We start from the raw sequence: 26,764 nt of genomic DNA on the forward strand, positions 1-26,764 counted from the left end.
AAACAATGTTTCTCCCACCACTTGGTGTGCCTGGCTGAGTCTCTTGCTGGGTGGAAATTTTCTTTAACAAGGAGAGGAGTTGTGACTGATCCTGGCCTCTTTATATCCTTGGGGCAAATGCTGCATCTTTAATTTCCAGCTCATTTTCTTTGTGTGTCACTGCCGCCTAGACTGGCAATTTGTATTTTGAGGCTTTCCGTGCAGTTTGCTCTCTAGAGCTGAAGTGAAGTCATGGGGGCACAAACATTGATATGACTTCTGAATTTTTAATTTTTGCATAATCAACCTTTCATTTTCTTAGGTGTATTTCCAGAACCACCTGTCAGCTCAGCAGGTGTTGGAGGCTGCCTGTCAAGCATGTGCTCACTTCTCTTAACGGTTAACACGTCTCAGCTGCACCTCAGCACCCAGCGCAGTCCTAAAGGGGACGTCTGATGATCTGTGCAGAGCCGGCGCCTGTAGTCCCAGGAACTCCAGGAAGTCCCTGGATGGAAGCGCTCGCCCTCTGGTGTAGCAGGCACAGCCACTGGTTCTGTTTCTACTTTTGCCCTACAAAGGGGTTAAAGCTCAGGTATGGGGAAGCTTCAGACCGGTCTCTCCAGCTCTGGACAAACCATTTCTGCAGGCTGAAACCTGCTAATCACTGCCTCTCCTCCCCGAGGCCCCGCCTCCAACTCGGGCCCGGCCCCGGCGCGGCCCTACCCTCTCTCAGTGCGCAGGCTCCTTCTCTTTTGGCCCGCCTCCGCCGCAGTCCTTGGCGCCAGAGACGCCGCAGCATCCTAGGCGGTAGTGTTCTCCTCCGTCGTCCTCTGCTGCTTCTGGCGCCATGGCGAAGCCGTTGACGGACAGTGAGAGGCAGAAGCAGATCAGTGTGCGTGGCCTCGCGGGCCTGGGCGACGTGGCCGAGGTGCGGAAGAGCTTCAACAGGCACCTGCACTTCACGCTGGTCAAGGACCGCAATGTGGCCACGCCCCGCGACTATTTTTTCGCTCTGGCACACACAGTGCGCGACCACCTAGTGGGCCGCTGGATCCGCACGCAGCAGCACTACTATGAGCGTGACCCCAAGGTGAGCGGCCCGCCCTCCCCGGGTGGGAGACCGGCCCCGGGCAGGGCGGTCCCCGCCCTCCAGTGTCTTCCGTCCGTGGGCCTGGTCCGTGTTATACCACGGTCATTAGTGGCCAGTGAAGTAACAGTAGAGCTCTGCACGCCCCGCACTTGGGGGTTTTGTTCTGATTGGGAACCATACCCCGACTCCCTTGCCCGCAGCCCCCAGACCCTGGGTATGGCTTTGAATGGCCCTCGTCTTCCATGGCAGTCAGTCCCCCACCGTGCGTCGACCGAAATCTGGCAGTCTGGAGAAGGGCCTCTGCGCTCGGCGGAGTTGCGAGTGTGAAAAGGGGTCGGCTGTTACCGCAGCTGCCAGGCCCCAACTCCTGGCGGATTTTCCGGCTTCTTTCCAGCTGTGCACTTCCGATATGGGCGCAGAGTTGGTGCTTCCTCAACCCCCATCCCTACTTTGTTTTTCTGCAGCCGCGAGTTAAGAACAGGGGACTGGAACTTGGCCCGTTAGTTTGATGAATTGGAAAGGGGGGAGGTCAGTAATCTGCAGAAAATTGTCGCTCCCTCAACCCCCTCCAAGGCCCACGAGAAGAAAATAATTTACAATGCCTGCCTAAAGCAGGAGGGAACCCTGGTGGAAGGCTGTCTTTGAGGTTTCAACCTTGGGAAAACTTGTTTGGAGATTACTTTAGAAGTTCTTGCTTTCTTTATTTTGCAAACGTTTGTTCTCAGTAGGAAAACACATTGAAGAAAGTTTCTGACAGTCCTCCACCCCCCATTTAAGCTCTGTCTGGTCTGTTAACACTATGCAATCAAACTGTCCTCAAAACCACCTGCCTCTGCCTTCGAGCGCAGGGCTTAAAGGCGCGTGCCAGCTCCACCAGGCCCTGCAGTCCTCAGTATTCTTTGCTACTTGTGCTTCCAGGTAATTTCTGTTCCTAAATAGACAGGTGTGCATATTTGCATGTTGCACAATTTTGTGGCTTTTGTTTCAACTCAAACCATTTGTAGCTTCACTCACAAACACGGTGTCAGGTCAGTAATACATACTGGTGTTTTTCAGTTTATGGATGTATCATTTTTGCACAGCTCCATGTTGCCAGATTTTTGTTTGTTTGTTTCTTTTTTTTTATTTTGCTCTTGGTATGGAGAATTTTGCCTACTCTGTACTAAGAGCGCAGAGTAAAAACTAGCAAGGAAAAGACACTTGCCCATCTGCGACAAGTTAGTAATGATTTGATTTGCAGTAAAAATCCGGGCACCCAGTAGCTGCCTTACTGACAGAACCTTATAATAATTTTTTAATAGGGCATTAAAATATATTTGATAATTACTAAGTAGAGTAAAAAGTAATTTCTTTCCAAATTCATTCTGAGGCGTTTCCCCTTCCTAAAATAAAGATGGCAAGAAGGATAGGCTGTCAGAATATCAGTTGGGCCTCTTCATGTTTAGTATGCAAGGCAGCTTTGAAAGAAGTGGCCCCAAAAGGCTAAAACAGGTTATTACAACAAGGGCTTGGGATGTCTGCCAGGGAAACTGGCCAGGAGCAGTGGCTCCCTCAGAATGCCTTGTTAGTAGAAGAGCTATGTTGCTCAGATTCACTGAGCAGTGAATGACAAGGGACACAGCTTTGCCTGCATGCTCAAGGTCATTTCCAAGGAGTTGGAGGACACAGTAGGGCTCATGTGGTGATGGGTCCAGGGAGTAAGGAAATGTCTCTGTGCAGCAATCTCCTCCACAGGTTTCCTGGTCTTCGAGTGTGATGGATTGTCTGCTGTTCTCACTATAGACAGAAACCTTTCTCCCCACACCCAACCTAACACACACGCATATATGCATATATATTCATATATATACTTGAATTTCCTGTGGATGGGTATGCTTTGGCATACAGCATACTGTGTCTGGGTTCTCATGGCTGAGACCCTGTCTCAAAAGCCAGAAAATAAATAACAAGCCCAGTTTGTGATGAAAGGCTGTTGTTGTCAGGTCCTCATAGAAAGGAAAGCTGAGGGCTGTTGAGTAAAGCAGGTACAGGCACTTGCCTTCAAGCCTGAGTTTGATCCCTAGAACCCTTGTTGGAAGGAAAGAACAGCAAGTCCTGCTGGCTGTGCCCTGACTAATGGAGTTGGGCTGTGGCTTTCAAGTGCCTATACTCACACACATCATACCTACATGAATAAATTAAAAGTGGAAAGCAGATCCAGGTATGGTGGTGTGATCCTGTAGACTCAGTTACCCCATAGTTTGAGGTAGCCTTTGCATAAGTCCCTGTGTTGTAAGTGGTGATTAATATTTACTATTGATATATCTTCTGGTAATGCTTGTTGTTAATCCTAAACAGCTGTATAACCAGATCACCACACAGAGACTATGATTTATTTAATTAACCTAGAACACAATGCTGGGTAATAGTTAGTCCATCCTAAACCTCCAAGCCTTCATAGTTTCCTAACATTTAGATTTCCCACATTATACTTGCTTTTAGTGATATATTAGGTCCAGTCCATCTCTCCATGTCTTTCTAAGAGCTCTCTGCCTCCCACTGCTTCCTGTCCTCTAGCTCCTCCCTCTCTTCCTTGTCCTCTGACTCCTCCCCTCTCCTTTCTCAACATTGTGGCTAGTTGCTTTATTTTGGCCTGTTCACACAAAGTTGATACAGGATGCTTAGAATAAGTATCACAATGCAATATCTGGATTGAAACCAGAGGTGGGGGGGAGAAATCAACATTTGAATGAACAAGGGTAAGGTGTATACATTTCAAAAGAACATTATACCAACATCCCTGACTCATTCAGAAGACAGGAAAACTATGATACAGCGGCAGAGACTAGGTTTGAGAGTTTGATGCCTTGATTTTCAGTGCCTGTCTGGGTAGCTGATGACAGTGATCAACAGTCCACTTCTGCACAGGCCATGTGAGAAATGGAAGTGTACTTCCAACAAAATACCTCAGAGTCATCCCATGCTCTGGCAGGGCCTGAGACATGTGAGCCTGATATCTCAGAGCTTGGAAGCACAACAGCATATTCGATAAAGCATTGCTTTTATTATTTTTTCTTTTAAGAATATGCAACTCCTTGTGATTGCTGGAGGGAAAATTAGAAAACACTGATGAACTAGTACAGAGATGTTAACTATAGTTTCACACATTACATTAGAAATGTCTCATTTGTTTTCTACTTTTTTTTTTCTGTACTGGTAGAAGCATTGGGGCTTTTTTTTAAATTTGTTTTTTTATTATATTTAAAACGCTTTGTGTGTATGTGTGTGCGCACATGTGTGGTGTGTATTTTTCTGTGTATATGTGTATGTATGAGGCAAGTACATACCATACCAAAATCCATGTACAGGTCAGATCTCTCTTTCTAACATGTGTGTCCTGGGAATACTACTTGGATCATCAGGGTTGGTGGTAATAGCCTTTACCCCCTGAGCCATCTTGGCTGTTCTTATATTTTAAATACTTCCATTTGTTCAGGTTTGAGAGTATACAGCCCCAAAGACTTTCTTAGACCCATACATGGCTGTTGATTTTTCTTTCACTTAGAGGCATTATGCTCTTGTTTTTTCTTAATTTTATTATTGTGTATGGGTGTTTTGCCTCCATTTATTTCTGTATACCACTAAAGCCTGGTGCCCTTGGAGTCCAGAAGAGTGTGATGGATCTCCTGGGACCTCAGTTACAGACAGATGTGACCTGACATACAGGTGCTTGGGATGGAACCCAGGTCCACTGGAAGAGCAGCCAGTGCTTTTAACCACTGAGCCATCTCTCCAGCCCTAGCATCGTGATTGTTAGAAACAGTAATTACAGACATAACATAGATTCTCTTAATTTCTAACAAACTCTAGAAGTCCATTCTGAAACATCAGCCCTTTGGAGGCCACTTTGGAGCCCTTTAGTGACCAGACGATCTGAGCAGCAAGAGAGAGCTGGACCTGAGTCTAACGTCTTTTACAATTTTTGTTTTACTTGGTGGTATTGGAGAGCTAACCTAGGGCCTGGAGCATTCTAGGTAAACACTTATCTGTGAACCATGTAAACACTTCAGCCCCAAATTCCTTTCCATCCTGATTTAAAAATTTTTCCACTTTGTCTGTGGTGTGCTACTGTCTGTTTGGGTTGATACTCCCCTAAAAGGTGGGATCTCTCTGTGGAACCCATGATGGCCTTGAGTGCCACCACACACCAGTTAGCTGAGTGTAGTTTTTAGCCTTCCTAAGCCTCACGTTTTTCATCTTTAAAATAAAGAGAGTTGAGCTAGTAATCTATTCTTGAAGCTTTTGTTGTTCAGACATGTTATGGTTTTGTGTTTGCTTGTAAAATGTTCCTCTTTCATGCTGACATTCCCTCTATCCAGAGCTGGTGAGAGCAAAAGAGTTTAAGGCTATCTTTGGTTACATAGCAAGTTTGAGATCAGCGCGAACCATGTAAGAGTCTCAAAAACCAAAATCTCACTAGGTGAGGTTCATATGCCTTTGTGGCATAGGCAGGCTTAAGACCTCGTCTACCTAATGAGTTCTAGGCTAGCCAGGGCTACAGAGTGAAACCCTGTCTTAGGAGGAGGAGGAGGAAGGGGAGGAGGAAAGTGATGACCAAAAAACAAACTCTGTCCAGAAAGATTTGAGGATGATTAGGTAAGGTGTAACATAAAAGTTTCAACTTAGTAGAAGGCCTCAGTGAAAGTAAGACATGGTGATGTAGCCAAACACAGTCTGAATCTTGGTGAGTCACAAGCCAAAGTAAGCACAGCCAAGACATGGGTAGAAAAAGAGTGATGATCTAAGCAAGCAAGTAGAGTATGGAAGCTGTTTCCAAAAAGCAATGCCCTGCCCCCAGAGCAGAGCAGGCATTGAAATGTTATTCACGAGGCCTGTAGATATACTAGGGCTGGCTTACTCCTGAGCATGCCAGTTAAGTCTTGGACTCCTGAGTATGCTCATTTCAAAGTCACGGAGCACACCTTTAAAATATTAAAGTGTGAGATCCTGTCAAAAAAAGAAAGAAAAGATTAAAGTGATGGTCTGGAGTGTTCTGGGCATTTGCAGTTTATATCATAAAACTTTTGTTAAAAATAAAGGAAAAGATACTCAAATGTGCATTGATTGCCTTCCCCTAAAGGTGTTTGTGCCTAACAAGTGCAGAGGACGCATTACATTTGGGTATGAAGTCAGAAACTAAACTCAGGCCCACAGTTTTGGCTTTCAGAGCAAATGAAAGATTAAATGCATTTATAGCAGACACCAGAGTCCTGCTGTCACGTGTGTTGTGTGTAGTCTCTGTGTAGGTCTTTGGAGAGTCAGTTGAGTGCCCTGTGGACAGACAGTTGACCTTATATATGGACAGACAGTTGACCTTTTTTTCAGGCCCCTTGGGCTGTCATTTGGTAACATAAGCATGAGGCCTAATGGTAGTGGTGGTTTGAGGAAAAACAGCTTTCCTGAGAAGGTAACCACCAGCTGCTGAGATGATAATCCATCAGCTTGGCCACTCTGTGAGCACTGTATCTGGGGCTTCCTTAGAATGTATCAGCAGTGGGAGCTGATGCTAGAATCTTCTTGACATTACTAGTCTCCTGATGTGTTCCCACTTGTGTGTGTGAAGGTGGCCTTTTCCTCTAGCAGGCTTCCCCAACAGCAGATAACGCAAGTCTTTAGCCTCAAACTGGTGGCAGGCAGCTGTTCAGTGTTGACCAGATGAAGACTCCTGTCAGTAAGCATGCACCTTTGACCTCTGCTCTTACAGGCTGTGATAGCTAATTTTATGTGTAAACCTGGCTGGGACACAATACCCAGACAGACATAACATCATCCTGATTTATAGGAAGGTGATTTTGGGGGTGAAATTAACGTATAAGTCAGTGGATTTGTTTTTGCATCTTTTTGTTTTGAGAAACAGTCTCCCTGTATATAGCCCCGTTGGCTTTGAACTTGTGATCTTCCCATTGCATCCTCCTGGCTAGGATTACAAACAAATAACCACACCACTTAGCTTCAATTTAATTAAAAATTTAATTGCTACTGTCTTTGTCAATGTCCTGTTTCTGTGAAGAGACAAGATGACCACAGTAGCTCTTATAAAAGAAAGTATTTAATTGGAAGTTCAGAAGTTTGGTCCATTGTCATCATGTCAGGAAGCATGGCCATTGCATACATAGGCTATGGTGGCACGCATTGCGATCACAGCACCCTAGTGAGGTCAGGAGAATCAAATTCAGGCTCATCCTCATCTGCATAGCAGGTCAAGGCCAGATTGAGCCCGAACTGTCTAGCCATCAATCACTTGAATCGCCTGTGTGATTCCCCTGGCAGTGAGTCTCCATTCTTGTGGCTTGCTCAAAGTTACATCATGAACATAAAGTCAGATGTGACTGGATAACAAGACACTCCTTGTCATTTGCTTTGTTTTGTTTTGCTTTTTGTTATTTGACTCAAGGAGTCACTGTGTAGTCCCCAGCTGGCTTCCACTTCCAAATCCTTCCATCTCAGCCCTTCTGTTGGCATTATAGGTCTGTGCCATATGTCCCCTGCAATGCTCATTTTGCATTTATTACTCTCACCACTTAGAGAAAAATTATAGAAACAAAACACAGGGTTTAGGTGCTCTGGCGTGAAGAATATATATATATATATAGTACATTCTGTAAGGGCCTGAAAGCCTTATGGAATGAATTCTGCTAACTGGTTGTTTACAGACTGGCCTTGCAGTTCTGGCAGCTGGGTCTGTCCTCCAGAGTTTGTTCTTGTACTGTACAGTCATCCCCAGAGTTTCCCATCTGGTCTGTACTATTTGTTGACCTGAGTACACCCCAGCGCTCACATTGGGTAGCTCCCAAGTACCTATAACTCCAGCTCTTGGGCAGTCTGACATCTCTGGCTTCCTTAGGCACTGGCATTCATGTGCACATAGCAACACACAGACCCACATACAAACATATAATTTAAAATGATAAAAATAGTTCCTACATATTTTCGGTGTCCCAGAGAGATGGCTCAGCTGAAGGTCAGATCTCAGCACCCAGGTAAAAGCTAGGTGTGGCCTTTTCCATGCCTGTAATCATAGCATTGAAGTGCATGGAGGCAGGAGGATTGCTGGGCTTGCTGGTTGCCAGCTTAGTTGAAAGACGTAACATGGGCTCCAGGTATGAGACCCTGCCTCAGAGGGATAAGGTAGAGAGTGATATGATAGAGAAGAACACCTGATGTCTTCCTCTGGCCTCTAGATAGACACGCAAATGTATACAGCTCCCCCTGTACATGCACATACAACTCATACACACACACACACACACACACACACGAAAGAAGTATTTTTTGGTGCTAGGGCTTGAACTCAGGGCCTTGATCATGGCCAGCAATACTGCCTGCCCTTTATATGACTTTCACAACTTTATTTTACCTGGTTGTAGACTATAAGAGGCTTTCAAGAGGCTGAGTGTGTGGTGAACATTTTTCCTCCCAGCACTTGGGAGACAGGCAGGCAGAGCTCTGTGAGTCAAGATCAGCCTGATGTACATAGCGAGATCCTGTCTCAAAACAAAATAAGATTTGCATGACTCATACACAGAATGCCCCAGATTTGAACAGTTTATCGTAATTGGCAGGTCTTTTTGTCTGTAAACAGTTTTTCCTCCCAATTGTCTGAAAGTGAGTTGCAGCCTTGGTGCCCTTTACCACTTTCCCTTGGTGGGGAGCCACTAACGCTGCCTCAGCCCCTAACATCCCCACTAATAAGGTGTTGCCATCTACTTGCTCAGCTGTCTCACTACTAAATACTACAAGATGTAATGAGCTTGGTGCGGTGGTCCTTTGTTACAGTCAGGAGACTAAGGCGGGAGTGCTGTGAGTGGAAGCCAGCTGGGCTGCAGACTGAGACAGTTGTGCAAGACAGAGTCATGAAAAACAAAAATAAGAAAACAATTTTGTAAATCAGGATGTACTTTTTTTTTCCTTATTAACAAGAGCAAGGCTTAGCCGGGTGTGGTGGCACACACCTTTAATCCCAGCACTCAGGGAGGCAGAGGCCTGTGGATTGCTGTGAGTTCAAGGCCAGCCTGGTTTACACAGTGAGTACTGGACAGCAAGGGCTGTTACAAAGAGAAACCCTGTCTCTAAAAAAACAAAACAAAACAAACAAAACCCTCAAGGCTTTAAGCCTGGATGTGATGGCACCACCTAACCCAGCTACTTTGGAGTCTGAATCAGGAAGATCACTTGAGCCTAGGAGTTCAAGACCAACCTAGATGGCATATAGCTGTAATAGCATCACTCAGAAGACTGATGCAGAAGAGGATTGCCTCAAGTTCAAGGCCAGCCTAGGCTACATACCAAGACCCTTGACTCATGTCTAAAAACACAAAATAAAACCAGTAACTTCTGACATAAGACATTCTACTACTTTTCCTGTCACTGGAACAAAATACTTGATGGAAAAAACTTAGAGGAATAATCAATTTTGGATCATGGTTCTACAGCAGAGAGGTATGGAATATGAGCTTGCAACATGACTTGTTATATCTGGGTGGATCAGGAAACAGAAAGGCTGATTGGGGCTGGACTAAAACCTCCCAGTGAGCCACTTCCTCTAGCTAAGCTCATAACCTCCCCATGGCAGTGTGCCTCGCTGGAGGGTGGGGGTGGGGCCAACGGTTTCAAACACACTTGAGCTTTTGAGGTTGTAGGGGACAGTGCACACTGAAGCCATAGCAGTCATGAACCAAATAACCAGCATGACATAGGGATACCTTTTCCTCGGTCTGCAGAATAGGGTTCCAAGGATATTGTAATGGATATGTGATTCGTGAGCGCAGAAGCCAGAAAGGCATTTAGACATGGAGTTTAGTGAATGGTGTCTATAATGGGATTTTGCTGAGGAAGTGTGATATGTAATTTTGGCTGTAGCTCAGTGGTTTTTCTCATCCTTTAAACGCAGCTTAAAGTGAAAATTAAGTGAGGATGTGGTAATGCTGTAAGAAATCATTGATGGGCTAGAGAGATGGCTCCGCAGTTGAGGCCCTGGCTGCTCTTCCAGAGGACCCAGTTTCACTTCCTAACACTCCCACAGTGGCTCACAGCCATCTAAAACTCCAGTCCGAGGGGACCCAGTATCCTCTTCTGGGCACAAATGTACAGACGTACATGCAAGTGAAACACCCATATACGTAAATAAAATTTAAACCAACAAAACAAGACTGGTAACACATTGCTGTCCGTTTTCGTGGTTGGATGAAAACTGGCTAGTAGGCATGAAACTTCCAGTTGGTACTAGCTTGATTTTCCCGTGTCCTGTAACTCAAGTATGTGGTATCTTCAGCAATAGGTATTACTCATCAGGTTCTGGGGGGCGGGGAAGGGAGGAAGCAAAGAGCAATGGTCTGTATTGTTTAGGAGGCAGATTTATGAGATCCCTCTGACCAACAACTCAAAAAGAGGTAACCCATTAAAAAGAGGTAACCCATTAAAAAGAGGTAACCCATTAAAAAGAGGTAACCCATTTCCGGTACTGACAACACCATAAGCTTTGGTTTGCATACTGTTCAGAGCACTGCAGTGGGCTTTGGCAGCCATTGTTTGCTTTGCCTGGCTTATGAGTCATTCCTTTGTCCAGTGTATTCTACTTGCCCTTTGGCCACTTAGTGGTGCTTGTAGTTGTCATGCAGACTGTTTTAGTATTATAATGTTGTATTCAAGTGATTTATTTTATTGGCTGGTCCCAAAGCACAAGGACAATGCTGACAATTTTCATGTCACATAGAAGCTATAAGGAGTTTCCTTTACACAAACAGGTGAACATTCTTGACCTAAAGAAAGAAAAGAATATGCTGGGGTTGCTGATAGTGTTGCAAAGTCAGATATGTAATCACATAACTTTATTGTAGTGTATTCCTTGTTATTGTTAGATTGCAATAGTATACTTTCTTTTCATTATTGCTATTTATAAAATAAGCTCATACATACATGCATATATCTACACATGGAAAAACATGGGTGCATACTGGCTGACAGTTTCTTATCACAAAAGCATAGAACCAGAAGTATTTTTTGATTTTGGAGTTTGGAGTATTTGCATAGGCCTAGCGTCTCTCTTCCAAAAAAAAAAAAAAATATATATATATATATATATATATATATATATATATCAGATGAGAAATGCTCAACCCATACCCATGTAGAGTTTACTTTTAAGCAGCTGTTGAGAGTTTCAGAACTCACCCTTGGATAAGGTTGGGGCTACTGTATACAGTAAAAAGGAATTCCTGTGTGCACACCCTAAGCACTCAGTATTTCCCAGGCAGCAGGGAGCTAGCTAGACTATGTTTTCACATGGTGATAAAGCTCACGCAGACAGGGTTTGTGGCTTCCTTTGCACTCTGGAAGCTCTGTAAAATAATAAGTTGGCTCAAGTGTAGTGCAAATAAGGCATAAGGTGATTAAAAAGCCAAGAAGCAATGGACTGTGAACCAGTTGTGACAGCAGGTGCGATTAAAGCTGTCCAGGGACTTGTTCGTTACCCTGCAGTATGTTTCTGTCATTTAAAGGATATTAGAATTTGGTAGAAATTCAATATTAATTCACATAATTAAATAAAGAACAAGGGAGCACAGACCAAACTCTTAACTTTGTGACTTTTAATATATTATATATTACATATTATATATATAATCTCTCCCCAGTGGTTAGATGTAGTGTTCTGGAATTGTCTTCTCCTTTGGCATTTTATTTCCTTTTCTGGGACACTAACTCTGCCTGTGTTGGGTGTTCTGTCTCATGAATATCAGTATTTTTTTCTCTAGTTCTTTTCACATCTCATTTTGTACAGTCTTTACTCAAGCCACATTTTTGTTTCTGGCTTTGCTCTTCCTTGTATTCCATGGTGACCTTTGAGGGGTGAGCTTTTGTTTTTGACCATCTCATGTTTTAGTACGTAGAGATACACTATTTCATAGGTTAAATATTCCATGTCCCAAAAGTTACTTCTTGTTCTGTTCTACTTGTCCCCCCTCTCTCATTTTCATTCTTCCTTCCTTTTTTTTTTCTTTCCTTCCCCATCCTTCTCCTCCTCTCCCTCCTCCTTCTCTTCCTCTTCTCCTAGTCCTTCTCCTCGATGTAGCCTGAACTTGTGATCCTTCTGTTTTGCCTGAGTCTGGAATTACAGGAGTATACCTCTACGCTCAGCGTGTGTGTGAGTTTGCTTCCCTGGGCAAGTACTCACACAGGCTGGAGATGGGAAGACATCTTCCCCTGTCTCCTGGTTTCTCTTCTTGTCTGTGCTCAGTTGGATCCTTTGTGGTTCCTTGATGTTTGGAAAGTGAGTTTGTGTTTATGAACTTCTTTCATTCCGTGGTAGATGCTGTGTAGTTTTTGCCTATTATATTTCCTGTCCTATCTTCCTGCTTAGCTTTCAGGTACGCATCATCCTCTTGGACTGCCAGTTGTGTGCTTGGAGAATTCTTTTAAGGTGCCTGTGAGTGTGTACCTGAGTGAGAAAGAGGACACTAAAGTAAGTGTGCTTGTGAACATCTGCTGTGAGAACATGGGGTGCTGGGCATTTTTAGAGTTTTCACTTGGCTTCAAGAGGTAGGACTTGAAGATGGGTGTGGAGGTGCACGCCTGTGATCCCAGCACGCAGGGAGGAAGAGGCAGGTGGATCTCTGTGAATTCAAGGCTAGCCTGGTCCACAAAGTGAGCTCCGGGACAGCCAAGGCTACACAAAGAAACCCTGCCTCAAAAAACCAAAAACAACAACAACAAAAAACAGAGGTAGGACTCACAGTTGACACTGTCCTCTACTGCCTTTTCATTGTAAGTGACACTTGTGACGTTTTCTAATTTTGCTGCCAGAGTATGTATCGTCTGTTTTCATATCATTTGTTTATAGACAAGGTCTCAGCATGCAACTCTGGCTATCCGGAAACTCAGCTGTGTAGATCACACTGGCCTACAACTCACAGTGATCACCTGTTTCTGCCTCCTGAGTGTTGGCATTAAAGTGCCCTCATACCCCACTACATCTGTGTTCTTAGAGCTAGTGAGTTTAAAGGGATAATTGAGCAGGAACATTTTTTTCCCACCATCTGTTCAATCTGAAGTTGTTTTGTTAAATTTGAGGTGGAATCTTATCCTTTTGCCTCACCTGTTGTGGAATTTCTGACAAGATGCTCAGTGGATAAAGGCACTTATTGCAAAGCTTAATGACCCGAGTTCAATCCGTGGACTCTACATAGTGGAAAGAGAAATTTGATTCATTAAAGCTGTCCTCTGAGCTGACACACATCTTTAATCTCAGCACTCAGGAGGCAGAGGCAGGTGGATCTCTATGAGTTTTAGACTAGCCTAGTCTACAGAGTGAGTTCCAGGACTACACGTAGAAACCCTGTTTCACAAAACAACAAATAAAAAAGAAGAGAAAAGAAAGAAAGGGAAGAAAAGAAAAAGAAGAACATAATCTGTTTCTGGCTAATCTCTTGAGTTCTAGGATAGCTAGGGCTACACAGAGAAATCCTGTCTCAAATAAAATAGAAGAAAAAAACAGACAATACAGACAATAAAAGCCAATCTCTGACCTTCATGTATATGCCATAGCATGTGAATGCACACAATAAATCAATATATGTAAAATATTGTTAAATTTATTTTAACTTTGCTTTGTTAAAACACTATTTCATCTTCTTTTGGTAAGAGCTATATTGAAATAAAATTTTATACAGTCATACAGTTTACCACTTTAAACATGCAAATTGGAGTGGGGAGGTGGCTTGGGGTTAGAGAACCTGCTTAGCATATGGAAGGCCCTGGGTTTGATCTGCAGAAGTAAAAGAAGGGGAGAAGGTAGCTAGGGAGGGAGCAAGTGAGGGAAGAGTGTTCACAGACTCGTGTGTTCAGCACCATGATCAAGAACATTGCGTTCATCACACTGATAAGCACATCTATACCTTTAGTTGTTGCTCACACAGACACCGTCCTCATAGCCTTTGGCATCTGTCTGTCTGTCTGTCTGTCCGTCCCTCTGCCCTCCCCAGGCTTTTTTTTTCTACCAGGGCTTGATCCCAATGCCTTGTCTGTGTTAGATAAAGTGCTATATCCCTGAGCTATATACTGAGCTTTTTAAAAAAGTTAAGTGTATATGAATGTTGCGTTGCATATTGCATATGTGCCTGGTGCTTGCAGGGGCCAGAAGAGGCACCAGATTTCCTAGGACTAGAGTTACTGCCGGCTATCAGCCATGGTGTGGTTACTTTAGAGCCAAGCCATGGTGGGGTTGCTGGGAACCAAACCCAGGTCCTCTAGAAAAGCATCAAATGCTCTCAACTGCCATCTCTCCACCCCTCCCTGCAGCTTTTTACTTTTTTATTTTGAGACAGGGACTCACTAAGTTGCCCACACAGGCTTTGAAGTATTATCCTCCTGCCTCAGCCTCTGGAGAAAGCACAGGCCCAGGCAGGCCTGACTTTTGATGGCACATATCAGAATGAGAGGTAGTGGCAGATGATTACAGTTTAAATACCTTGTACACAGGGCAGAAAGAAGTGTAGGTACAGGCAATTTTCAGAGGGACAGGAAATGATTTGTTAGAGAACTCTGTGGAGCAGACAGTTTTTAAGGGAATCCTTAGACAAAATGGCAGGGCCTGTGGTAATGTTTCCTTGGCTCACAGACTCAGCAAGTTTGTGGGGGTTCTCTGCAATGCTGAGTGAGCCTGAGGGAGAGGACAAGGGTGTAACAGAAGTCTGCCCAGGAACATGACAGTGTTAGCTTTTGTTTTTGAGGAGTTACTGCTTTGGGGTTAATGGAGTATCAGGGAGAAGATGGAAGCATCGTATTTTTCTTTTGGGTACTCTCACCAGGTAGATAAGGGGATTTAGCTAAGAGCCATCTCATCTTGGGATGAACAGCTCTGAAGTGCCTTCCCAGATGTCTCTGCATGTCAGCACCTGTTTGTGGTGTGCGGATTTCTGAGTGTTGACAGTAGTTCTTAGAACCTGTCGGTTCTGGCAGCACTGTGTGTGGTCACAGTCCAGGTAAACCTGACTAAGTCATGCATATACCCCACACCCCACACCCAAGCAAGCCCTCCTCACAGCCAGTAAAAACCAGACTTCACCTTGAGGGAATGGTATCTTCACTAGGTTGCCAGCATCTGCATTCCTGTTTAAGAAGTCACCCTTAGGACATGTGGTCTCACTATGTCATCAAGGTTTGCGTCACACTTCTGGGTTTAAGTCATCACCTTGCCTCAGCCCCCTAAGCAGCTGGAGCAACAGGAACACACACCATGGCCTGCTTATATTTAATACCTGGAACCATTTCCTCCTTTGTAGGCTGTTTTATCCCACGTCAGACCAGCAAAAACAGCTAGCTCACTGTGGGATCTGCCGGCCACAAAAGCCTGTCCCCGGGTTCCAGGATGACCCGACTCCTCTGTTACAGGAATCAGATCTGTGTGCTGGAGACTCAGGAGGGTAGGGCTACCCTGCAAGTAACGAGTCAGCATTGAGTTGACCTGAAAGTCCTACCTAGGTGCTTCCTGACTCCCTCCCTCCTGTGTGTTCCCAGTGTGCAGATAGAAGGGGAAACTTAAGATTCTTTGCCTTCCATCTTCAGCGCATCTATTACCTTTCCCTGGAGTTCTACATGGGCCGCACGCTGCAGAACACCATGGTGAACCTGGGCCTTCAGACTGCATGTGATGAAGCCACTTATCAGGTATGTTCAATCTGTCCCCTGCAGAGCGATCACTGATGTTAGGACTTGTGTCCTCTGGGAATGGACACCTGTGGTCTGGCGTGTTCTACCCCATCAGGAAATATTGTGCCTGGCAGGCAACACGCCTCTTCCTCAAGGGGAGAACGTGAGATTATAAGGGAATTAATGGAGTTATTATGGGAAGACTGAGTTGAATGATGATGCTGTGGTTTGGAAGTTTCTAGACATGCACTTGCCACTCCCACTCCAGAAGTAGGTTTTGAATAGGTCATGGTCCATTTGGTTTCACTCCCCCAAGACATGCTCCTGAAAGCATTGTGCTGTGTAGGTGTGGAAATGCCCTCTTCCCGTGGAAGAAGCCAGTCGTGCAGGCTCCTCATTCCAGCATTTTCTTTGCACTAATTCCTACACAGGTCATATGTAGCCTCAGCAGAGCTATGCTTAGCTCCCAGCCTGCCTTTGCCTTCTCTCTGCTCTGGAACACTGGTCTCAGATGGAGAAGTTCTGTGGTGCGACCCTGCAGGCTCCTCCTTGCTGGCATGGCTAAACCAAGGTCTTTAGAGAGGGGTCCTTTCTCCTACACTGCAGCACCCCACCTTCTTTGTTCAGAGCTTAGGTAGGAGGAGTTTGGGGGCCTGGTAGGGGACATAAGTCCAGCATGGGTGTGGGCCTGGATGGAGACCACTGTCCTTCTCTGAGGATGTGTCAGTCACCATTCTATTGCTGTGACAAAACACTTTTGAGAAATCTAAAGAAAGAAAATGTTCGTTTTGGCTCCCAGCTTCGGTGAGCCTGAGATGGGCAGCAGGCCTTGGTGACAGAGGTGGCTGCTCACCTCCAGGGCATCAGCAATCCAAGACGGAGAAGCAGGGGCAAGTCCACTCTTACCAGGTACCTTCCCACAGCAACCCATTTCTTTTTTTAAAGATTTATTTATTTATTGTTATGTATGTGAACACTTTGTTTTCATGCACACCAGAAGAGGGAATCAGATTCCATTACAGATGGTTGTGAGCCACCATGTAGGTGCTGGGAATTGAACTCAGGACCTCTGGAAGAGCAACCAGTGCTCTTAACTGCTGAGCCATCTCTCCAGCCCTGACCCATTTCTTTTAACTAGTCTTTACTTAGCCTATGCTTCCATCAGTGGCTCAACTTACCTGTGAGGTCACAAGTTTCATGATCCAGTTACCTCTCAAGGTATGACATAGTACAGTTTACCTTCACAGCTAGGCCTTCAGAAGACTCAGCTTTCTTCTGAGTGAACATGTTAACAGCGGGCTGGAAAAAATTTGTGCTATAGAAAAATTTATGTGCTTTTCAAAGTATTCTTATTAGCTTTAACTCAGGGCTTCAATATGGTCTCTAGAGAACGTGGACTCAAACACACCACCCTGTCATGACCCCTAAGATACTGACCATAGTTTTTGACAACACCAGCTTTTCAGGCAGCATACAAACTGCTCTGAATGCCTTAGAATTTCTTCTCCTTCTCCTTCCTTTTTTTTTTTTTTTTTTTTTTTTTGGTTATATGTGTATGGGTGTTTTGTGTACCATGTGCATGAAGTGCCTTCCATGGCCAGAAGAGGGCACCATATCGCCTGGAACTAGAGTTACAGACAGCCACTCTTTTGGTGCTGGAAACTGAGCCTATGTCCTCTGGAAGAGCATCCAGTACTCTTAAATGCTGACCTATTTCTCCAGCCACAGATTGCCTTAGACCTTTTAAAACAGAATGTTTGAAATTGATTGGTAAATCTCCTAAATTTCCTTTCGCATCTTTTTGTTGTTGTTGTTCGTTTCTCTGTTTTGTGGCTTATTTGTTGGAAATCGGTTTATTTTGCAGAGTTTCTGCTGTCTTTTTCACTGTATCTCCCATCTTGGGTTTAACCAGCTTGTATCAATAGCGCAAGGATGTCTGCTCACAGTGTCTCAGTATTCTACAGTAGTAGGTTCTCGCTAGTTAGGCAAGAATTGGAAATGAAAGTCACCCAGATTAGAAGGAGGTAAAGCCATGTATATATAGATGACATGAACTAGAAAATCTAAGAAATTACTAGAGCTGGCAAGAGAGTGTCTGGGTTTTCAGGATATAGGATCAATCTGCAGAAACCATCTTTATCTTAATATACTGCTGATTAATATCCAAAGTGAAATAAAGATGACAGTTCTGCTTATAGTAGCATCAGAAAGAAGAAAATAGGTGTAAATGTGTTGCACATATTTTTTAAATCTGTTTTATTGGGGTTTCTTAAGCCTCTTCTTCCCTTTCAATCCCCCAACTCCAGGTAGGAGAGAAAGAAGGTTAGAAGGGAAAGGGGACCTAGACCTCTCTAGACTTAGCTTCTTGGGGCAGTTCCAGTTGTTGTAGTCAGTATATCCAGCAGTTCAAACAACAAACGTAGCAGCCTTCTTCCTCCTCAGACTCTTTTTCTCTCAGTGCTCTGGCACTTATATTCCTCAGAGTCTTCAGAATTAAACTGGCTGCAGCTGGCAAAGAGCACAACCCTCTCCGAGCCCGCACAAGGCAATCGTAGTTAACAGCTGTGGACAAACTAAAAACAGGTCCATATCCCACACTTGGGATTAAAACAAAAATATTTACATAACATAACTGAGTTTTTAAAGAAACCAAGACTTCTACTACATAAATGTAACAACAACAAAAAAGTATGCCTCCCATTTCCACACAGCGTTTATACTCTGGAAGCAAGTTGAAAGAAACTAAGGAAGGCTTAAAAATGGAAGATACATTTCCCGATAACAGCCTGGAGGACCTATATTATTAAGATACAGAGCCTTCCACACTAATTCAGTCCAGTAGATTCAGTCCGGTCCTCTTTAAAATCCCAGTCAGTTACTTCACAGAGTCTGACAAAATGATCCACATACCTGGATGGACTTCCAAGGAATTAGGAACAGTCAAAATAGTCTCTAAAGGGAACCATTTTGAGACCCACACTTCCCAATTTCAGAACTTACTGTAAAATCTGCAGTCACTGCCTGGGTCCTACTGGCAGAAGGTCATATCTATAAGCCACCAATTATTTCTGGATGGAGAGTCTGGAAATAAACCTGTTGAGGGTAAATCTCTATTTCAGTTTAAAATAACTATGGAAAAGTTCATATTACATAAAGTTTGCCATCTTGGCTGTTTTTATGTACAGCTGAATGGCATTCAGTGCATTCACAGCATTCCATAGCCATCACCACCACCATCTGCAGAACTATCCTTCCCACACTGAAACTATATCGAACCCACCCCAGGCCCTGGAAGCCGCCGTTGTTCTTCATGTTTCTGTGCCTTTGTCTATTCTGGGTAGTTCATGAATATGACTAGAGTACCCTTAGCACAGTGTCATGAAGGTACACCGGTGTTGCAGCATGTGCTGGTCCTTCATTGCTTTTCTTTCTTTTCTTTTTTTTTAAGTAACAACTTTACACTTTTAATTGCCTGTATCCTGTAAGAACAGATATTCCCCATAGTAGCTCCAGCTGCTAACACAGGATAAACTTAATGCACTTGCAAAAGCAAAGACATCAGGTTGAAAAGAGTAAATAAATAGATACAAATCCTTAGTACAGCACCTGGATCATTGAGGCCGGCCAGAGAATCAGAGGCACTGCTGCTCCGTCATCTCAGCGTCCTGGCTCTCCTTGGGTCCTGGCACACACTCTATCATGTGTGTGTGCCATAAATGAAACATATGTGTGTTTCATTTATTCATCTGCCCATGCACATGGCTGCTTCTACCTTCTGACATCAGGAATAATGGTGCCATGAACACAGATGCACAGAGTGCTTGGTAAGACCCTGCAGTTAGTAATTTTAAGAAGTGTATTTTAAGTGTATTTTATTTTTAAGAAGTAATTTTAGAAGTGTATATAGCATCTGTCTCTTTTTCTCTTTTCCGATGCTGGGCCTTGAACTTGAATTCCTGTGTGTGTCAGGCTGGTGTTGTACCACTGACTGACATTTGCCACCTCCTGGTGGCTGTGATTTGCTTTTTTTTTTTTTTCTTTTGAGACAGATTTGCCTTTTTTTGATGGTCAGTGGTTGGTGAGTGTATTGTGCTTAGTGAGAATTTGCATATCTTTGGAGTAAAGATAACTCAAATATAGTTGTCCAATTTTGAGTCACATTGCTTCTTTCATGAGACTCAGTTTCTAGATTTCTCTGTTTATTCTGGATACTAATATCCTAATATTTGAGGTTTACAAATATTTTTTACCATTCTTTTTGTTGTTGTTTTGGTTTTCGAGACAGAGTTTCTTGTATAACCTTGGTTGTCCTAGAACTCACTCTGTAGACAAGGCTGGCCTTGAACTTAGTGATCTGCCTGCTTCTGCCTCCCAAGTGCTGGGATCAAAGGCATGTGCCACCAAAGGTGTCTTCTCACATTGTTTAAGTTGTCTTTTTACTCTGTTGTTAGTGTCCTTTGACTCGCAAAGCTTAAAACTTTTATGCAGTCCAGTTTGTTTGATTTTTGTATTGCCTATGTGTTGTTATAAAGAATGAAAATCCCAGTGTTCAGTTTTATCAAAGAAGACTTAGGGATGAAAATCTACTAGCTCAGTGAGGCAGAGAAAGCACCCAGCTGATCTTCTTACTCAGCTGATGTCCCAGAAGGAGAAGCCTTTCTACTCTGCTCATAGCACAGAAGGAAAAAACAAAAATTCAAAAGCTTACTAGCTCAGCTGACAGCCCAGGAGGAAAAAACCAAAAGCCCCTTCTTCTCCATGCTGCCTTAAATACCAGTCAACTCACACACATTAAGGAGCAGGAACAGATTTGGGAGCATGTGTACACCCATAATTCCAGCAATTAGGAGGTTAAAGGAGAAGAATTGCAAGTTTGAGGCCAGCCAGGGCTGCCTAGGAAGATCTTATCTCAAACAACAATAATAAAATAAGGAAAGGATTTCAAATAGTTCAATGGAGAAAGAATAGTATTTTAAATAAATGATGCTTGGATACTTGGATAACACAGCAGATAAGTGGAGTTGGACCCCTCCCTCACACTGAGTAGACAGAATAATCAAGTAGGTCACAGATCTAGCTGTAAGAGTGTATACTATCTGCATTTCAGAGGTATATATGGAGGTAAATCTTCATGACCTTGTGTCTTAGCTAGGCTTTCTATTGCTGTGAAGAGACACCAGGACCAAGGCAACACTTACAAAGGAAAACATTTAATTGGGGCTGACTTATAGTTTCACAGGTGTGGTCCATTATCGTCATGTCGAGGAGCATGGCAGCATGCACAACGCAGAGATGGTCCTGGAGAAGAAGCTGAGAGTTCTACTTCCAGGTCATCAGGTAGCAGGAAGTGAACTGGCTTGAGCTTCTGAGGCCTCAAAGCCCATCACAACAATGACACACTTTCTCCAACAAGGCCACACCTACTCCAAAAGGCCACACCTCCTAATATTGCTGCCCTAAAGGGTCAAGCATTCAGACACACCAATCTATTGGAGCCTTCCCTACTCAAACCACTACACCTTGTATGGGACATTAGATTTTTGACATGAAAAAGCATAATCAACAAAAGAAAAAAAGTAGGTACATTGGATTTCATCAAAACCAGAGCCAAGCAGCTTGTCAAATCCACTCCCTGTAAGTTGGGCAGTAGCCTTGCAACAAGTACTTACAGCTATTAAGCTCCTCACTTTTCTTTTCTCTTTAAGGATCTCAACTATGTCTGTAGCCCAACTATGTATGGCCTTGGATTGGGAATCCTCCTGGTTTAGGCTCCTGAGTGCTGTGATTACAGAAAAGGGCACTGCACCTAATTTTGAATGGAAACAATTAGTGGGTTTTGAAATATCTAAAAACTTTCATTTTTGTGCATTGATTATTATTAAGTTTTACCATTGAATTTTAAGTCCGAAGGAAATCAGACTCAAAATTTAAATGCTTTCAACTTGTTAGAGCAGGAGCAGTAAGTAAATGGTACTGAAATGTCACCTGTTTTTGTTTGCAGTTGGGACTGGACTTGGAAGAGCTGGAAGAAATAGAGGAGGATGCTGGCCTTGGGAATGGTGGCCTGGGGAGGCTGGCAGGTAATCTGTTCCTGCATCCTCTTGGCGTGGTGGAGGATCACAGAGCAAGGCAGTGTCCCATGTGCTCCTGATGCCTATCCATCACTATAAACTGGCCTCCCTCAGAGGCATGGGCAAAAGTGTTTGTGTTGATCTCTGCCTCCATTAGAAAAAAAAATGGAAAATGTACATTCTTTTCTAGCCAGGCGCTTTTTAATTATCATGAAGGTCGTGTTTGTCAGCATTGGGTCGGTGCCAAGAAGGTTCCCAGAACTACTCTATTCAAAAGCCAGTGCTTTGGGAGTATTGCCCATACCCAGTGAGGCTGTGGCTCCAACACTGAGCTGATGGCTGCTGTTAGCCCAAGCTTTGGGCATGCTGCTTGCTCTGGCTACCACATTTGAGAACATACCCAGGTGGTGTTTTCTTCTTTGAATATTTTACAGACTACTGGGGGCAGACCAAGTGAGGTAAAGAGCATGGAAGCTGAAATAGCAGTCTGGCTTGTGGTGGGGTAAGGAGGAAGGGTATCCAGGCCCAGCCTTTTAACTAAATTGTCTGAGATTTACAAAGCAGGTGTCTGCATTTGGTGACTTAGACATGTGTCTTGTCTGCTAGTGTTCCCTGTGGCACCGCCACTGCTTTCTCCCTTGCTTCTTTCTGCTTCCTTAGCGCCTCTCCCTCCCTCTCTCTTTTCTTTGTAAAGCTGGGGGTGCTTTGTACACACCTGGCAAGTGCTGTACCACTGAGATCTACCTCAGCCCTCCCCTTTTAAGCCAGAAGGTGCTTTCTGGGTTGGTTGTTTGCTTTGAGAAGTCTCACGGTGTAGCCCTTGCTGGCCTAGGACTCACTATGTAGACTAGGCTGCCTTGAATCCACCAAGATCCACCTTTCTTTGCCCCCTGAATGCTGGGATTAAAGGCACGTACCACCATCCCTGGCCTAAGCCAGAAATTTAACACAGTTCCTTTTCGCATTTTTATTCAAAACACTTATTTTTATTTCTCTCGGGAAGTTTTTTAAACTTATTTTTCAGAAAAATTAATTTTGTGTCTATCAGTGTTCAGCCAGCTTGCATGTTTGTATGTGTACTGCATGCATGCCTGGTGCCTGTAGAGGTCAGAAGAAGGAGAGCATTAGATCTCCTGCCACTGGGGTTAAGGACAGTTGTGAGTTATCATGTGGGTGATGGGAAGTGAACCTGGATTCTTTGCAAGGACAGCCAGTGCTCTCAACTGCCGAGCCACCCTTCCACCCCTCTCAGGAGGTTTTGATTGGAACAAAACAGGGTTCCGTTTGGTGACATGCTGCTCCATGCTGTTGTTGGGGACCCTAGTGGCACTGTGGATCTTGGGTGTTTAGTATTCTAGGCCATGAGGTGTACATCAGTGGTCCCGTTTCTGTGCCCGGTTTCCGTGGATAAGGCTCAGATGCTGCCAGAGCTGTAGATTTCAGGTAGAGTACACATAAGTCTCTGCACATTTCAGAGCAAGCTGGCAGTGAGAGCACTTGCCTGTGGTCTCTGGGAGTCCTTACTTTTGTTCCCTGTTCTGGGTAAGGGGGACTCCAGTGTTCCCTTTTGTGAAACCTGAAGTTGCTGTGATTATTGCTGGCTCCCTGTCAGCTCCCTGGCCAAATCCCAGTGGAGGCTTGGTGTCCAGCAGTCTGAGTTATGGTGATGATCTGTGATTTTTGGTTGGATTTTTCAGCCTGCTTCCTTGATTCGATGGCCACCTTGGGTCTAGCTGCATATGGCTATGGAATCCGCTATGAATTTGGGATTTTCAACCAGAAGATTGTCAATGGCTGGCAGGTGGGTGAGCTTAGGTGCCTCTACTGTTTTCCAGTCCTTGCCTGTACACAGGAGTGTGCACTCTTGGAGTTCATCTGATGGTGCTCCACACTCCCTGTAGAGAGCTAGCACAGCAGGAAGCAGTTGGCTATGGTGAGGCCAGTCCTGTGTCCGTCCCTGCCAAACAGCTTCTCTGTGGTGACAGGAAAATCATTTGGGAGGACAATGCAGGCTCATTTGAGCTTCAGAAGACCCCAGACAAGGTCACCAACTGAGATGTACCTCAGCTCTCAGAGGATCAGGAGTTTAGGGTTACCCTCGGCTACAGAGCTCAAGGTCAGCCTGGGCTACATGAGACTCTGTCTCAAGACAAGATAAATTAAAACAAACACACCCTTCAGAGTAGCATGCTGGGACTGTTTGTTTAATTCAGAGGAAAAACACCTGTTTTCACTCAAACTTCTAGATTCCTGGGGGGAGTGGGTTATGCATATTCACTGATCTAGGTTTGGGAAAATGACTGATTTGAGGATGGCTTGTCCAAATAGCAACATCCTCTAGAGATATGTGTTCCAGGCCTTCGAATGGAGTACCTTCCAGGCCACAGCTCAGTTCCCTGGTGCACACTGACTTTGCTCTATGAGGTTAGGACTGTGCTTTTTGTTGTTGTTGTTTTTGTTTTTTAAGGCAGTGCCTCATATAGTCCAACCTGGCCTCCAACTCACTAGTAGCTGAGGCTACTTTGAATTTCTCATTCTCCTGTCTCCATTTCCAAATGCTATGATTACAGGAAAGTGCCACCATGCTTAACTCTATACCGTGACTGTTCTTTTGTTAATTTGAGATAACATTTCCCACAAGCAGTGGGCTCCATTCTCCCCATTTTCCATTCTTTGTGTGTGTATGTGTGTGTATGTGTGTATGCATGTTTTTTGGCATGTGTGTGGGTATTAATTTGTGTGTGTGTGTGTGTGTATAAGTGGTCCAACCTAGCCATCCATAATTTTTATGGGTTCTAGGGATCTGAACTGCAGTCCCTATGGTTTGCTCAGGTGGTTTGTAACTGCTGAGCTGTCTCTCTGGCCTCCCTCCCACCTTAGCAGCTCTGTGGAGGTGTGACATCATTCTTTGCAGGTTCACAGTTAGGAAGCCAGCCTTATTGACTGTTTCCAGATCACTATCTGTTTTTCTGACAGTTGTTAGCCCTCTGTCTTCTGTCCTGTGAGTCTGCTTGTTCTGGGCATTTCCTATAAGTGGAGTATTCAGTATGTGGTGTGTGTGTGTGTGTGTATCTGGCTTCTGTCAGCATTTTTTTCAAGGTTTACCCATAGTGCAAGGGTATCAGTCCTTCACTTGGGTGAATTTTAGTGTCCTTTTATTTTTTTCATTTTGTTTCTTTTGTTTTTTTCAAGACAGGGTTTCTCTGTGTAGCCTTGGCTGTCCTGGACTCCCTTTGTAGATCAGGCTGGCCTTGAACTCACAGAGATCTTCCTGCCTCTATCTCCTTGAGTGTTGGGGTACCACCATGCCCAGCTAGTGTCCTTTTATTTAGGTGTCTTTTTCTGAATTGTATAGGACTTTGTCACATTAGTAGTGCATGTGGCCTGACTGGGTTGGAACTTTTGGCTAGGTGTTTTGGTGCTAGGCAGCGTGCGAAATCTGCATCTTGCATGCCCAGGCCAAGAGCAGGATTACCTTGTCAGTATTGTACTGAGATTCTCCTCCCCGGCTGCTCCTCTAGGTTGAAGAAGCAGACGACTGGCTGCGCTACGGAAACCCGTGGGAGAAAGCGCGGCCAGAGTACATGCTGCCTGTGCACTTCTACGGGAGGGTGGAGCACACCCCCGATGGTGTCCTGTGGCTGGACACACAGGTATGGAGGCCGGCCCAGAGCACACTGCTGTTGAGCAAGACAACTGCTCTCTGCCCCGAGGGCCTTTGTTGTCACCTTGACTTCATTTATGGAGGAGGCCATACTGCTTCCTTGGGGGACTTAAGGTAAAACCCAAGGAAGGGCTTATTCTCCCACATACACCAGTATTTGCGCTTTGGTGGGTGCTTCTTGGAGTGGAATTTGATGCACCTTGCACAGCAGTCTTACAATTTAGCCAGTGCTGTGAGTTAGGGTTGATGCTGATAGCCAGAATGTTCTTGTGCTACCAGATGACACAGTGCTAGGGCTTAGTGATAGAGCTCAGAATCATGTCCTGATGGGGAGAAAGGCATTGGCCCCAGGAGGATGAGAACAACTCCCAGAGAAATCACAGAGCACTGACTGCTGCTCTTTCCTGGTACCACTTATAACCTACAGCTCTGTGTAGTATCTGACGTAGCCAAGCTCCTGGCGGGCATGCCAGGCTTTGGCCAGTGTCCCTGTGTGGTGCTGGTCTGGGAAGATGTAGTACTAAAGGACAAATCAACCCTAGGGCTGGGAGTACACACCTTGTCCCTGGAGGAGAGGAGTGCAGGGAACAAGGTAAGGATATTGAGCCTCAGTTATCTGTGATGGGGAAGGATGAGCAAACATGGAAGCCTGGTGGCTGAGGGAGTTCTTTGATATTCTAAAATACAGTTTTAAATGGGAGACCTGCAGCTAGAGCAGTCTAAAGCCCCAGAAGTCAGAGCCATACTATACAGGCCACGCACAAAAAAGCGTTTTTTAACTTGAAAACGCAGAGAAGCAATCCTGTGTTGTCAATGTGTGTGCTTATGATGATTGTGTATATGATGAGAGCCTTATCTCTGAAGACTGGGCAGGGAAGTGGGGTGGCTAGACCTGTCCTCCATAAGGTGAGCATGTTTAGGACAGGAGAGAGGCTTGGCAGCAAATAGGAAGACAAATGTGATACCTGAGTTAATTCTGGTGGCCGGACATACTCTCCTTTTAAGGTTGTCAGAGCTAACTGGCTTTGCAAAGCTGCTTCTCTGGTTGGCAAGGAGGGAACATGGCAGAGAGGCTGTGTTTCTGTCTGGGCTGATTTCGGTATGTGGAGGGTATGGTCAAGGCAGCCAACAAGAGCTGCAATGCCAAAGATGTCAGCAAGTGGCGTCAATAGGAGCTAGCCAGGGCCTAGATTTATCCAAGCAGCATGGATGAAGAGACAGCGTGGGTGTATCGGGGAGAGGCGGTGCTTGTGTTGTGGTACCTGGAGAGGCCAGCAT

General features: G+C 44.6%; 1 protein-coding gene across 1 annotated transcript in view; it reads left to right on the top strand.

Annotated features, from left to right (window-relative positions):
* The first annotated feature begins 733 nt into the window (after window positions 1-733).
* Window positions 734-26,764, top strand: part of Pygb (glycogen phosphorylase B) — a 44,242-nt gene continuing 18,211 nt past the window's right edge. Inside the window, exons 1-5 of the mRNA XM_055602665.1 lie at window positions 734-1,069; window positions 15,668-15,769; window positions 21,753-21,831; window positions 23,520-23,623; window positions 25,344-25,475. Of these exons, the coding sequence (XP_055458640.1) occupies window positions 827-1,069; window positions 15,668-15,769; window positions 21,753-21,831; window positions 23,520-23,623; window positions 25,344-25,475 (660 nt within the window). The 5' untranslated portion in view covers window positions 734-826. The remainder of the gene's footprint in view (window positions 1,070-15,667; window positions 15,770-21,752; window positions 21,832-23,519; window positions 23,624-25,343; window positions 25,476-26,764) is intronic.

This window comes from Psammomys obesus, unplaced genomic scaffold (assembly GCF_907164565.1).
Source record: "Psammomys obesus unplaced genomic scaffold, mPsaObe1.curated_primary_1811, whole genome shotgun sequence".
Lineage (NCBI taxonomy): Eukaryota > Metazoa > Chordata > Mammalia > Rodentia > Muridae > Psammomys > Psammomys obesus.